The 14,052-nt window shown below is 33.5% G+C and overlaps 3 protein-coding genes and 1 non-coding gene across 6 annotated transcripts; 3 read left to right on the top strand and 1 right to left on the bottom strand.

The window, feature by feature from the left end:
* Positions 1-1,552: 1,552 nt before the first annotated feature.
* On the top strand, positions 1,553-3,055 carry LOC108834775 (uncharacterized). The gene is made up of 5 exons (XM_018608100.2): positions 1,553-1,873; positions 1,966-2,165; positions 2,290-2,430; positions 2,509-2,714; positions 2,822-3,055. Exons 1-5 carry the CDS (start codon positions 1,651-1,653, stop codon positions 2,868-2,870), a joined length of 819 nt encoding a protein of 272 aa, XP_018463602.1. The 5' UTR covers positions 1,553-1,650; the 3' UTR covers positions 2,871-3,055.
* Positions 3,056-7,417: 4,362 nt separating this feature from the next.
* LOC108834834 (gibberellin-regulated protein 1) lies at positions 7,418-8,262 on the top strand. The gene is made up of 3 exons (XM_018608157.2): positions 7,418-7,577; positions 7,661-7,700; positions 7,802-8,262. Exons 1-3 carry the CDS (start codon positions 7,503-7,505, stop codon positions 7,981-7,983), a joined length of 297 nt encoding a protein of 98 aa, XP_018463659.2. The 5' UTR covers positions 7,418-7,502; the 3' UTR covers positions 7,984-8,262.
* A 431-nt stretch (positions 8,263-8,693) lies between these two features.
* TRNAT-CGU (transfer RNA threonine (anticodon CGU)) lies at positions 8,694-8,765 on the bottom strand. Its single transcript has one exon. It is a non-coding gene; the product is annotated as a tRNA-Thr (tRNA).
* Positions 8,766-9,748: 983 nt separating this feature from the next.
* On the top strand, positions 9,749-13,531 carry LOC108834832 (uncharacterized). Of its 3 annotated transcripts, XM_056991021.1 has the most exons (8): positions 9,779-10,654; positions 11,180-11,370; positions 11,482-11,642; positions 11,709-11,760; positions 11,850-11,902; positions 12,006-12,310; positions 12,383-12,905; positions 12,990-13,531. In XM_056991021.1, exons 2-8 carry the CDS (start codon positions 11,304-11,306, stop codon positions 13,353-13,355), a joined length of 1,527 nt encoding a protein of 508 aa, XP_056847001.1. In that variant the 5' UTR covers positions 9,779-10,654; positions 11,180-11,303; the 3' UTR covers positions 13,356-13,531. The 3 variants fall into 3 exon arrangements, with proteins under 3 accessions (XP_056847000.1, XP_056846999.1, XP_056847001.1); XM_056991020.1 differs by having other exon boundaries at positions 9,749-10,654; positions 11,482-11,760; positions 12,996-13,531; XM_056991019.1 differs by having other exon boundaries at positions 9,771-10,654; positions 11,482-11,760.
* The last annotated feature ends 521 nt before the right edge of the window (positions 13,532-14,052 follow it).

Here is a 14,052-nt window from a genome sequence, read left to right as displayed (position 1 = left end):
AAATGATTATTCAACTTGTTAATTAACTACTGTTGGTATTTGCAAGTAGAGCATTAATTTTATACATACCTTATAGATAATAATTAGTACAAATTAAAATTATGTAGAGAAGACTTGTTTTGGATAAATAACGCGTTAGCCATTTGAGGCAAAGACATGGTCTTATACAGATATCATTAATAAGGTGTACAAATATAGAAGGGATAATCATTAGTTAGTTTTTTCTTTCCGGCCGGACAATCAATTATTAGATAATTAAGCCTAAAGAAGACATAATAAAAGATCAGACGATTACGCAAGCTGCAATATTTTAAGTTTGGTTTGACTTGGTTTAATGAGTGAAGAGCCAATTGTCCACTGATCAAGAGTATGACTTTCACGTGCCCGAGCCGAGGCTGATAAGTAGCAATACATTGCAAACCAAGTTGCTGATACATGCTAGCGTTGTTATCTCCTCCTAGTGTTGCAAAGTCCATCATAACAGTCCACTCTCAAAATCAGCACGAGACACAAAATACGCTGCCATTGTTCTTCATATTCCAAAAAGATCGTAGTGATCATGGGCTTTGTTCGTTTCGTTACAAGTAGTTACGACATGCAACTACAACTGGCAAGTATTCGGAGTTATCACCCACGCTAGATCAAACATGAAGCACTTCAGGAACCTCCTCATCAACTGGATTCAGTGATCACCACCTCCTCTCACCAGCTCACACCTAGTTTCATTCTAGCTATTATGTTTTGACTCCTTGTTTTTAGCTATTTTTGGCCAGGGAATCAAAGTATATATCATTTTTTTTAATATCATAGTTATATCCAAGTCTTTTCATTTTGAATGATCTTAACCAGTTAGCACAAAAAAAAACTCAAGTGGCGACAGAATGTTGTTGGTTTACTTGTTGTATCATCATGTGACTAGTCATAGAAATTAAAATTTTCAATCGCTGAATTATTCAGCCACTTAAGCTGTTTTATAATTAGAGTTGCATGTCACAGTCGCAGGGCATGGCTATGACAGAGAGGGAATTGTAATTGGGATTTTGTATTAGATCCTACGGTTCATTTTATTTTTTTTTCTTTTAAAATAGAATAATTCTATTGATTTATATTCTAATGGTATTCTATTTTTGAATAAAAAATAAAGTACGAACAAAAATAAATGATTTACTCTATTTACAGAATAAACCTATTTTTAGGTTATTATAAAATAAAAAACAGAGTATAATTGAAATATTTATATCTATAAATTTTATTTTAGAGTGAAAAATAGAGGTCAATTATATTAGCTATATGGAGACTAGTCGGATTGCTGGGCTTTAGTATACTGGGCCAATCCAATTCCTAATTGGGCTGTAAGGATTATCGTTAATTTACGCTAAAAATATCCAGGCCCCAAATAATACCCACCCATTAGTTTATCTACGGATACTACTACCACAAGGAGAGTAGGAGACAAGGGCAGAATCGTTGGCCTACCGCGAATCTAACTTTCAACACGTGTCACCGTCGTAAACTGTCAAAGCTTTTCGACTTCTTTTTTTGTTTTGTAGGAATAAGATAGTGTGACTTAACATTTGGTTCGTACAAAAGTTACCAAAAGTCTCGACTTTTTACTGTTTCTATTTTTCAGGTAAAGTGAAATCGGAGGAGATGAAGGCGGCGAAGAAGCCAATCCACGCCTTGACGACATGGGTTCGCCGGCAACCACCGAAAGTCAAAGCCTTTCTCGGTGTTGTTTCCGCCATGGCTGCTCTCCTTCTCTTAAGAATGATTGTTCACGATCACGACAACTTCTTTGTCGCTGCCGAGGCTGTCCACGCCCTTGGAATCTCCGTTCTCATCTACAAACTCACCAAGGAGAAGACTTGTGCTGGTAATCACATCTCTCTCTCTCTTGCCGAATTCTCGAAATTAGGGTTGATAGCTATCTCTTTTGTTTGGTGTGGTGTGTGTTTTCTGTGACAGGATTGTCTCTCAAGACACAAGAGCTAACGGCTCTGTTTTTGGCCGTGAGACTGTATTCTAGTTTCGTCATGGAGTTTGATATTCACACATTGCTTGATTCCGCTACGTTGGTGACTACCCTTTGGGTTATCTATATGATCCGTTTCAACCTCAAAGCTAGTTACATGGAAGACAAAGACAATTTTCCTATCTACTACATTGTAAGCTCTTGTTGTCTGTCTCGGTTTCTTTCTTGAGATCTCAACTTGTGTCTTTAAAAGAATGATGAATGATTTATTCTTAAAGTATTAATCCGTTTTGATCATAATGTCTCTTTTGATGCAGGTTATACCTTGTGCTGTTCTGTCAGTCTTGTTTCACCCATCAACACATCATCATATAGTCAATAGAGTCTCATGGGCCTTCTGCGTTTACCTTGAGGCTGTTTCAGTTCTTCCTCAGCTTAGAGCCATGCAAAACACTAAGGTACGTACTTTGTAGAAGCTTTTGAAACAAGTATCTATATACTTTTTACCTATGTACACTAGTAACGCTTTGTCTCAGATCGTGGAGCCATTCACAGCACATTACGTATTTGCATTGGGGATAGCTAGGTTCTTGAGTTGTGCACACTGGATCCTTCAGGTTTGGGACACTCGAGGGAGGTTACTGACTGCTTTAGGATATGGTTTTTGGCCTATAATGGTCCTACTCTCTGAAGTCATACAAACTTTTATTCTTGCTGACTTTTGTTACTACTATGTCAAGAGGTAAATGCTGTTTAATTGATGTAATTCTATCTAGTAATCTCTATACTTGATAATAACATTGATGGGTGTTCTAAGATTATTTATGTTTTTTTTTTGGTGTTTGGCAGTTTAATGGGTGGCCAGCTCGTTCTTCGTCTCCCATCAGGTGTTGTGTAAAATGTGTTGAAGAGAAGAGAGAATAAGATACTGTGTGGCTTTAAGCTCTTGTTATGGTATTTGAGTTTGGCTCTACGTTTTTTGCAGGCCACCCTTCTTACTTTTATGTTAATTGCTTTAGATTACTGTAAAAAACAAGGGTGTGGATTAGAGATTTTGAACATTTAGCCTCTCAGATTTTAATATTTTACTATATTAAAATTTTAGGTGATAATATATATAGTGTTAGATAAAATACATTTTCAAATGCTGAAAAATGAACATTACATTCTTTATTCAATTATGTGAACATTTTACTATAAATTAAAACTAAGAGTTAAGGATATTAAAGCCCACACCAAAGCCCATATTATGATCCAGTATGAAGTGTTTGTTGGTAGAAGCAGTCTGTAGTTAGTTTAGTTATGGGTAGCAGAGAGTAAAAAGGATCTTTAGTTATGGAAGAAGATTCACATTCATTACGAGACAGCTCAGGGGAGTTAAACGAGGTAAAGAAATCCAGACTCTTCCTGGGATAAATAGGCTACAAAGATAGACATGAATAGATCTCACACTATTGACTGATCTTATGGCGAAGTGAAGAAATCTCAAACTAACTGATCTTATGGTGAAGTGAAGAAATTGACTACTTCAAACGAACACTTCGAGCTCTCGTTCCTTTACCAAGCTGATGCACTTGAGCTTCTAAACTTAGCTTCACACTCTACACTAAGTTTGCGGGAGAGTATTAGAAAACAAGTCCAAGTCATTGAAGTTAAACCCAAAACCTATGTAATCTAGGTTTTTTATCAAGATGTAATTGATATAAACAGATGTTTAAAGTTATTGTAGTAGGTAACTTTAGTTGCGGTTTCTGCAGACTCACTTTCATATTTATGAAGTATCAATACAACTCTTGAATCTTTTGCAGACAATCTAAAGTTTTTTCTTTTCTGTTCTTTGTATTTCAAATAAAGTTCATTGAACTATCTTCTTGAAATGTCATAAAAGGAAAATCAGAAATAATTATTTGTCTATTTATCTGGTATTATTGCAAATGAACATAATAACATATTTAAGAGTTATTAGTTATTCTATTCTCTTGTACGAATTAGTTACTATCTAACTTTTTCCGATGACACGGATTGTCGGTCCGGACTGTGAAAAATCAAGTAATTTTGAAGAGAGGAACAAGAACCGATTACTTATTAATCTCTTCCTAACGCGGATTAATCCAGGGAACCAAGTTTCTATAGAACCACTGGACCAACACCCCGTTGGTTACTATGTAACTTTAAAGAGTGATGATGATTGATGCATGCAGCTATTGTTTGTTTCTTTCAATTGTTTTAAACTTTTGTGCTCAAGTTTGAGCTAATCCAAATTTATTATAAATTCGATTTCGACTCTTTTGGCGGCGGCTACAGCTGGAAAATCTGTAATCATAGCACCTAATATTCCACCAATTACTTGATGTATATTACCAAATATGTTCAGATAACTCGAGTTCATATTTAAGATTTTTATCAGAAAGTGAGAGTTTTCGCAATATATTATTTGTGGAGTGGAAATGTATTCTATTTAAAGTAATATACCTTGAAGTTGAGGTGGAACTCGTATGTAATGTAACATTTGACCTCATATAACAAGAATCAGCCCTGAATGTTGAGGGTTTCAAAGCATACGATTCATTTTTTTGATCAAGTAACTAACAAACTATGAAAATATTTATAACCTTTTACATATATTCAACCCTACGTCCTCTTAACTGGATTAACATCATTAGAAAATGGGGAACTTTTACATATTTACGGCTCCAAACACATGTTTGATCGATGTCTAATCGGTTCTGAATATAAACCAAAATTCCAGTTACCTATCAATTTACATGTATATGTTTAAGTATTACTATTCACACAAATTGAGAATAATGACAAATACAAGGACGAGGTTGAAATTGATTTTTAGATTCCTATTTCCACAACTTTTTTTTTAAAGAGAAGAAAGCCAATTGAAAACATAAATACAAAGCATATATAGGTCCGTAGAATCTATTATAAATAGATTGGGATGAGAACAAAAGAAAGTAAAAGAGATAACCAGGTTGGCGATTAGCTACATAACAGCTGTTAAGTGAACAACACCACTTCACAGCTGGCTAAAGAACTCACTACTCCTTATCATTTTTTCTCTTAATTGCGTTTCCTTTATTTAGAATAAAAAAGTGTCGTAATTTCACGAGGGTGATATCTTGAAAACACTCCTTCAAGCATAGCAAATTGTTTATTTTCGACAGCAGGGCTTTAACCTAGCTCTGAGTTAATAGCGTTCAAGAACTACGATTTAGGAAACTACCTTCACATTTCATCGTTTCTTATTTTATTATCGATAAAACCAAAAACGATGTAATACTTGCGAGTTAGGACAGTACTATAAGTTGGGTGCAAGTTTTGATTTGACTTAACATAGAGTTTAGTGAATGACGACTACCGAACGTGTGATAATATTTGTCAGACGACATGATAGTTGAAGTGACATTCCCATGCATAGAAATATATGTTTCCTCAATTATTTATATAAATTAAAAGATTATGGTATGCTATAGACTTTGTCTAGTGTGCGTGCGGGATGGTGGTTGAGTCAATAAGGTTGGTGAAAAGGCCAAACACTGAAGACAGACAATCCGTGACATCTCACTTTCTCTTTACAGTGTTCGTTCCCCTTACAATTACGAAACTCTCAGGCCAAGCAAACCGCTGCAAGCAAGCTGATCCAAAACTTTTGATTCACAAAAAGCTTACCTACCATCGACTGCTTGAAGGCATCGTCTGGTTAACACACCGTTTCTTGTAAAATTAGTTGCCTACTTAATGGCTTTACTTCCTCTTTTGAGTTTTTTTTTTTTTTGAGAATTATTCCTCTTTTGAGTTTCTTGCAGCAGAAACGTGTTTATTTTGGTTCGTCAAAATAAATCATATCCAATATCAAACATAAAACGTCAAAAACTGAAACAGTGCATACGAATAACTTTTAAACAAACTATTTTAATAATACCAGAAAACAGCGAAGAGTGGACCACAAGAATACAAATACTAGTGTTAAAACAAATCGTAAAGATTGATCCAGAAACCGATTTAAAACAAAATGAATTATAGAGAAGAAGAGTGGGTCATAAGACTCATAACACATAAGAAGAGTGCAAGCTGTGAGATGAAGTATTCTCAAAAGGACCTCTCACGTCAACATCTTCTCATCCTTCTTGTCTCAGCCACATCAATACTCTCATATAATTTTGATCGATTTTACACCAAATTTTTTTTGAACGATTTCGGACAAAGGGTGATCAACACAAAAGAAAACGTTAAAACTGACACTTGACATCACCTATCAAAACCAGAACACTATTCTAAAATGACTGTGTTAATCTTTTAATTTATTTGCTATAACATACCAAACATTTCAGTTACAAAAAAACATATCAAACACAATTTCGATTTAAAACGTAGATGCTTAATAAAGGGGTTGAAGGATCGGAAATTCAACTTTCGTTGGAAAAATATGTTTTTCTGTAAAAGCTTACTTAACAAAGTTTAAATCTTAATCTAGAAAGATAAACGAAAATTTAGACCCAAAATCTTAGTCATTTAAAAATAATAAATATTGATAGGAATTGCCCATAGTTTTTTCACGAGATCACATGTATTATATAGAAAGAGCAAAAGATATTTCAAGACCGAAACGAGTAGTCCGTTTATACGCTAAAATTTCATGAAACAAGCTCAGTACAAAGAGAAATATCAAATCTTAAATTATTGTATTTATTATATTTCACCGAAACCAATATTTCTTGTAGAACCACAACGTACCAAACCCAAACGAAACCAATAATAGAGTTTACTGTTTAGCAGTTTAGCTGTACGTAACTGATTACACTGGTAATAAACTGGCCTGTAGTTAATCTGACCACCAAAGCAATATTCACAAACCAAAAAAAATTCAAATAAACTATAAATTAAATCTGGCGGAGAAAGTTATACCGAATAATCTGATGAAATTATAACAAGATACCACAAATAATTTCGTCAAAAAAAAAAAGATACCACAAATAATACCCACCATAATATTCTCTTCTACGCGTACGCATAACTTTTATACGCACCAACCGACCCATTTTGAAAAGTAAAAAAGTATCTTATATACACACCTAAACATCAATATCTTATACTATTTCTCATCTCTCAATTAACTATTTATCGTAAAAAAATAGTTATTGAAATAGTATAATTGGTTTTGTCCAAAAAAAGAAATAGTATAATTGGTACAAAAATACAAATTCGTGACCTTCACAATTAAATGAAAAATGCGTTTAATTTTGCTCATGATCATCAGTAATTGTTGCAAAATGCTACTTGGCTACTTCCTATCATATCATATTCGAATTCTGAAACTCGGAAAGCCAATATTTTAGTTTCCCTAACGAAATAGTTAAAACAAAAGAATAGTCTAGACCATAATATGGGGTCGGATATCCGTCGAAAGGAGGACTATAAATAGAGGCCTCCAAGTTTTCATTTATACACAACAAAACTCAAAACACACATTATCTTCATTATCTTCATTGAGTTCTCTCATATTATAATCATCTCGAGAAATATGGCGATTTCAAAAGCCCTTATTGCTTCTCTTCTCATATCACTTATTGTTCTCCAACTCGTCCAGGCCGATGTGGTACGTATTTTTCACCACAAATACTTAATACTTGCTTATTTATTTATTTATTTATTTATTTACATATTATAATTTTGATTCAGGAAAACTCAAACAAAAAGAAGGGTTACGGCAGTAAAATTGGTAAAAATATTACCTTATACGGACAAGCATTTACGTACATAGTATTGGAACAAAAAAACTAACGTTAAATTAGTAAAAATTAATAACGCTTGATTTTGTAGATTGTGGAAGTGCTTGTGTAGCAAGGTGCAGGCTCTCAAGTAGACCTAACCTTTGCCACAGAGCCTGCGGGACTTGTTGCGCAAGATGCAACTGTGTGCCACCTGGTACGTATGGAAACTACGACAAGTGTGAGTGCTACGCTACCCTTACCACCCACGGTGGTCGCCGCAAGTGCCCTTAAGTAAATTTAACACTCTCAAATTGCTGCGGATGTTGAATTTCGATACTATGTCGTTTACTTGTTAGTACTTGTTTGCATATATTTGTATGTGGATCGAATAAGTCATGAGAACCGTACGGCGTCTTTGTGTGTGGTGCTGTTTTATTAATTGGTCTATTTGTTGCAAGTTTTTTGATTTTTCATTTGTTGCGTGAAATAATCCCCTTGTATTATTTCGTTTTCTAAATAAAGTTATGTTGCTTTTATAAATTATTGATTGTATAATATGATTTTCCTCAATGATTTTGACTCCAAGAAACAACATAAACCAATTGGAGTGGTTGATTGTCATGTTACATATATATTTATAAAGGTGTTTCTCAAATTTATATTGATTTTCTTTGCAAACTATTTTTGCTAGCATAGATGATTATTTGGTAACGGTGGTAGACCATATTCATATATTTGGTCCACAGAATCCATACAATACAGAATATTAGCTGAAAAGCATATAGATTCCTCTAGAGTAAAAAATGTATATGACTAGCGTTATGGGCATTGATAGATCGTAAAGTTGTTGTAAAACTAGCATGAGGGATAAGTTGGACAAATGCAGTACTAATCTAGCAAAGAGAAATAAACGTATTTTGTAAATTATCCATTGTGAAAGGGTCCTTCTGTAGTAACGCCTCGGGTGGACAAGCTAAATAAATAATTTATGAGGGAAACACAGCCACCGGCGAGGATCGAACTCGCGGCCTTTCGCTTACGAAGCGAACGCAATACCACTATGCTACGGAGGCATTTTTGATAACTCATCTCATCATACCAAATCTATTTGGGATATAGTAATTAATTAGCTTTTCTTCAGAAGAAAACTAACTATAACTGATGAACACAGAAGTATATTGGACCCTACATTGGCACATGATTGGGCCTTAAGTTATGATTACGGGTCTTTCTCTAAAATCGTTTTTTTTTTTTGTAACCATTTCTCTAAAATCGTTATTTGCACGCTATAGCATCTCGCAGATATTCATGAATATTTCTGTTTTCTCTTCTAAAACAGAATACTCTTAACTTTTATTTATTTTAAAACTAACAATTTTAACTTGAAAATTAAATAATTTATTATAACTTTGGAAACTTTTCATAAAAGTGCAATATTATTTAAATTAAATATTTTGTTACCAAAAAAAAAATTAAACAAAGTAGACATTATCTAACCGTCATTATTACTATATTTTCCCATAAATGATCAATTAATACATTATGAAATGAGAAATGAACTTGTTTATCTTTGATTTTTTTTAATCGACTTAAAACTGGTTATCTTCATCATCTAATATTTGAACTGACCAGCAACAGAATCAACAAACTATTTCTTCATCTACTTCGTTTGGACAATATTCTAATGATTTTTGTGGATCGAAAAATAAATTACCAGAGTATTAAGTTGATTTGTATTAATTAATATTTAATTTTAATTTAAATATGTTATCAATATGTAAAATATATGTAAACTTTTTAATAATTAAATTATAGTTGATGATTTAATTTTAAATATAAAATTTACATATCATTTGTTAAATAAAAATTTAAGAATTATTATGTAAACAAAATCTAATTATGTTTTATATGTAAAAAATATTTTTTTTATAAACATGTATTTTAATTATAATCAGAAAAGTTAAAAGACTATTGTGTAAATAAAAATATATGTTCTCTATTATAGAAGAATGTTATTTATTTTCCTAAATATAGAAGAAAAAATAGCAATTTCTATTTCAAAAAAAAGATAGAGGTGAATCGGAGTATATTTCATAGAGGCAAATATTGGGATGAATTAGAAATGTTCTTACAATTCACATTTTATGGGCCTTAACTAAAATCGTAACAATGGGCCTTTTTCCAAAGCCATGTCTCACCGCAAATATGTAGTGGAATTTTCATTTTTCAATTGTCTAAATAATTTTTTTTGGGAAAAGGAGAAAAACAAATCCAGTGTGGGATTAGGTCCGACTAGTGACAATTGTGGAATCAAAAGGAACAAATAGGAAAGAAACATATAGGAATAAATTCGCAGGAATAAAAAGGAATTGTTGTTCCATCTTAAATTTGACAAGGAATAACTTTCTTTTTTATTTCTCTACAAAAAAAAAGAATGATGGGGAATGAGAAGAAAAAATTATTCCTTGTGAATGGTAATTTTTCTTAGGAATGTTAGGGAATACATTATTCCTCATCGTTCGTTTCTTCGTCACCAGTCGGACCCTTAGAGTACGGATACAAATCATATCTCATAGGAAACCCATGCAGGAAGGAACAGTACATTTTCAGCTCTTAAATGCTGACTTTGTCTGACACATGATCTGCCAGTAATTACATTACGTGGCAGAACACTTAAGACAATCGGACGGTTATAGTACCTTCTTTATTGCACGCCATTCGATTGAGCGAGTGATGGATGGATATAATTAGGCGTTTAGTCATTTCGTGTGTGTGACATTTATAAAAAGCGAACGAGAGCTAAGAGACAGCTTCGAATTATCCGTCTTTTCTTTTCAGAATGTGCAAACTTTGAGAAAAATATTTTAGTTTAAAAGAGGAGAGAGCTTGGTTTAACTTTCCTGCTGCTTTTCAAAGAGAGACCAGAAGGTTTTTTTTTACTTTTGGTCGAAGAGACCACAAGGTTTTCATTTGATCTCTTACACTTGTTTATAGTATACCGATGAATCTAAGCTTAGAATAGCTATAGCTTCTGTGTGTTTAAAATAAACTTTGTACTGCGTTGTTTAACCTGGCGGGACAGATAAAGAGTACCATTCCTATACCTTTTTTCTTCTGTGTCAGTTACAAATCAATGCTTGATTAGACTTGAGAACAATGACTATAATTATTAATGAAGTTTTTCTCACTATATGAAAACTGTGTTTTAAAATATATATTTAATGATGTGAACGAGGTATATCACGGGTTGAATGTTACAAATCCTCCTTTAATATCTCTTTTTGTTACATAACAACAAAAAGTAATGTCTTTGGTTTCTTGTCTTTCTTTTCTAAAGAAGAAGAAGCTGATTCTTCGAGAGACATGAGAAACGATCTTTATAACTTTTTTCTCTTTAACATCTTTTTTTTTTTTTACTTTTCTCTCTTTTTCTTTTGTTCGTTTGTAAGTAAACTAAAGTGTCTGCTACTTTGTTTTGTTTTTGCAGAGGTGTGTTTTTTCTCTATCTACAAACCTCTTCTTGAGTGTTTCTTCTTTACACATCTTTTTCTTTCTTTCCTTTTTTTTGGTATTTTGAGTGGTGAAGAAAGGAGAGAGAGTAAATCGAAAATATGGAAATGGGTCGTCGAGATGTGAGACGTGGAGGAGGAACCAATCTTTTGTCCAATAAACTATCTCGTAATTTCCAAATATCTCTATTCTTTTTGTTGTTGTTTTTTAACCTTTAAACTTCTTGTCGTCTTTTGCTCTGTTTCTTTCCTTTTATTTTCTATATTCTCGTGGAATTAGGAAAGTCTAAGAAAGCATTGAAGAAACTGGGTTTAGGTGATGCTGATGAAAACATGAATCATAAGAAACAAGAGAAGATGATGTGTTACAAGTGTCCTGCTTCATATTTAGAAACTGACGTCTCTTCTATGAAGAAGAAGAACTCTAAACTTCCCAATAAGGTAATTAACTTCTTCATCAATACGGAAATTCAATTTAATCTTCCTTTCTTTTCATCTCTTCTTCAGGACACTAACGGTGTGGATCATCATGCTTCTGTACCAAGGAAGCTTCGTTCAGGTGACATACTTTACGTCTTTAATATACTAATTCTAACTTTTTAGTAATTTTTTTTTTCACTATTATCTCTTTTTGTGAACTTTGGACAGCAGCCATGAAGAAGAGGAATCTTGAATCTGTTAAGAAGGAGAATCAAGCAATGGTCGGTTCTTGATTGATGATTAAATGTTTTACTTTTTGTAGAATTATATTGTTAAGTAAAATAAACAGTAACGTAATTTTTGTTTGTGTTTTTTTTTGGTTAGGATGCAAAATCTATTGTTCGTGAGTCAATTACAAAAGATGAGAAAGAAGTTGCAGAAACTCTCTACGGTTTAGCTGATATGTTTACTGACAGTAACTTCATTGATAACAAGTCTTGTGATCCTTTCTTGTCTGATGGTAAAGAAACCAGCAAAGTTGACTCAATGTTGGTCATGGAAACTGACTTAACCACCAAAGCTGAATCAGTTCAACCTGCGGCTTCATTTCTCTCTTCACCCAAACCTAAGCAGATTGATGAGGAGCCGTTACAGCAGCAGCAAGATCATAACCAGCGCAGATTAACCGGGTTTGTATTTTAACTTCGTATGTAATAACTTTTCTTTTTAATTTTTTTTTTCATAATAACTTTTCTTGATAGATTGAAGCAAAGCAGCTCAGTGAATGCACAAACTGTAAGCAAAAAGTCAACACCGTTTAACTTACTCTCTTCTACAAAGCTTCCGCATTGGATGATGGGTCAAGCTCTTTCTCTTACCAAGAATGCTTCACTCTTGTGCGAACCGTTAAGTGTCCGTCCGAGAAAGTTTAAGAGATGTGCCTCCCACATTTACATTTGTCGTCTCATCAAAGCGTTACAGAGAAGTAAGAGTAGTCCAGTGGCACTTCTTAACCAAACCGAAGAAAGATCTTTAGAAATGTCGCAATGCAGACTCCCTGATCCTGTGACAACGATTAGTGACTTTAAAACAATGGTTCCTCCATCCAAGAGGTATCAAAGTCCAAAACCGGTGGAAGAAAACATGACTCAGCTTGGTCTCGACCTGTCTCTCTCGTCTTCTGGAGCAACACAATCCCATCTCCCATTCACAAACTTGTTTCCACAGTATCCTATCTCTGCTGCTTACAATAGTCAACTCTCACCTGCGCCTTCTAGCCACCAGGTGACCTAGATCATTTTTTTTTTTTGCTTGTGAGTTGTGATTAATGTATTCAGTTGCATAATGATGTGACTTTCCATCTCGTAGATGCAGCAAATGTCTCCTTATCTAGCTAGTCGATTCCAAACCGCTTACAACGCGAACCAACAGCTTCATAAAAGGCTGTGGGCTGCTCAGTACAGACCACCATCATCGAGCCAATACAGTAAACCAAGGCTCTCCTTTAACCGGACTAGTATTCAACCTCTACAGATTGCTTGCTCCCCAAGGTACATCAACAGTGTATCTCAACAGCAACATCGTTTCATGGCTACTTCAGCAGTAATGTCAATGAGTCATCATCATAACAGTAATCATTTACGCACGGTGATGAACAGACAAGAACACCATTTTCCACTTATCTACGAAGATACAAGAACACCGTTGCAACTACTCTGCTACGAGCAGTCGTGAAGATGTTATACTTTATAGTTAAGAACAGAGTTCTGTCTGTCTTCGCCGGGAACTAGGATTGTCAGAGAGAGAGATGACTGCACCCTACTTGTTTCAGAAAACTCTTTAATGTCTCTATGTAAATGATCAACGTGTTCTGCAAAAAGAACAAAGCTCCAAAGTAGATTTTAAAAGCATCTTTTGAGTTTCTTGTGCATCAAACCAACAAAATCCTCTGTAAGACCTATAAAGGATAAATCTCCAAAATAACATTTTTAAAAAGTTTATTTTTAAAAATAGACCCAATCACAAAAAAAATGCCAAAATAACATTCATTTGACAAGAAAACACTAAATTTCCTTAACTCTTAATCCCTAATCTCAATCCAACCCACTAAATACTAACCCTAATCACTAAATCCTAAATCCAAATATGAGATATATATTTGTTTTTATCTTTAATAAATGTTATTTTGATATTCTTTTAGCTTGTGTGGTTAAATTATATTCAAAGTATAATCTAATGCTATTTAAGACTATTTTTCTTTTATAAAACCTTTTTTATTTCTTTTTAATATATAACTCACACAAGTAAACTCATATTTCAATCTGGATGTGATGTGACAAAAATAATAGTACAGATCCCTTGTTTTTTATGAACAATCTTATATAAGATATATTCCATAAATATATAAAAAATGTTTGAAAAAGAGTATTCT

Source organism: Raphanus sativus, chromosome 7 (assembly GCF_000801105.2).
Source record: "Raphanus sativus cultivar WK10039 chromosome 7, ASM80110v3, whole genome shotgun sequence".
Lineage (NCBI taxonomy): Eukaryota > Viridiplantae > Streptophyta > Magnoliopsida > Brassicales > Brassicaceae > Raphanus > Raphanus sativus.
The sequence above is the reverse complement of the archived record's forward strand: the minus strand, read 5'-3'. Positions and strand labels throughout refer to the sequence as shown.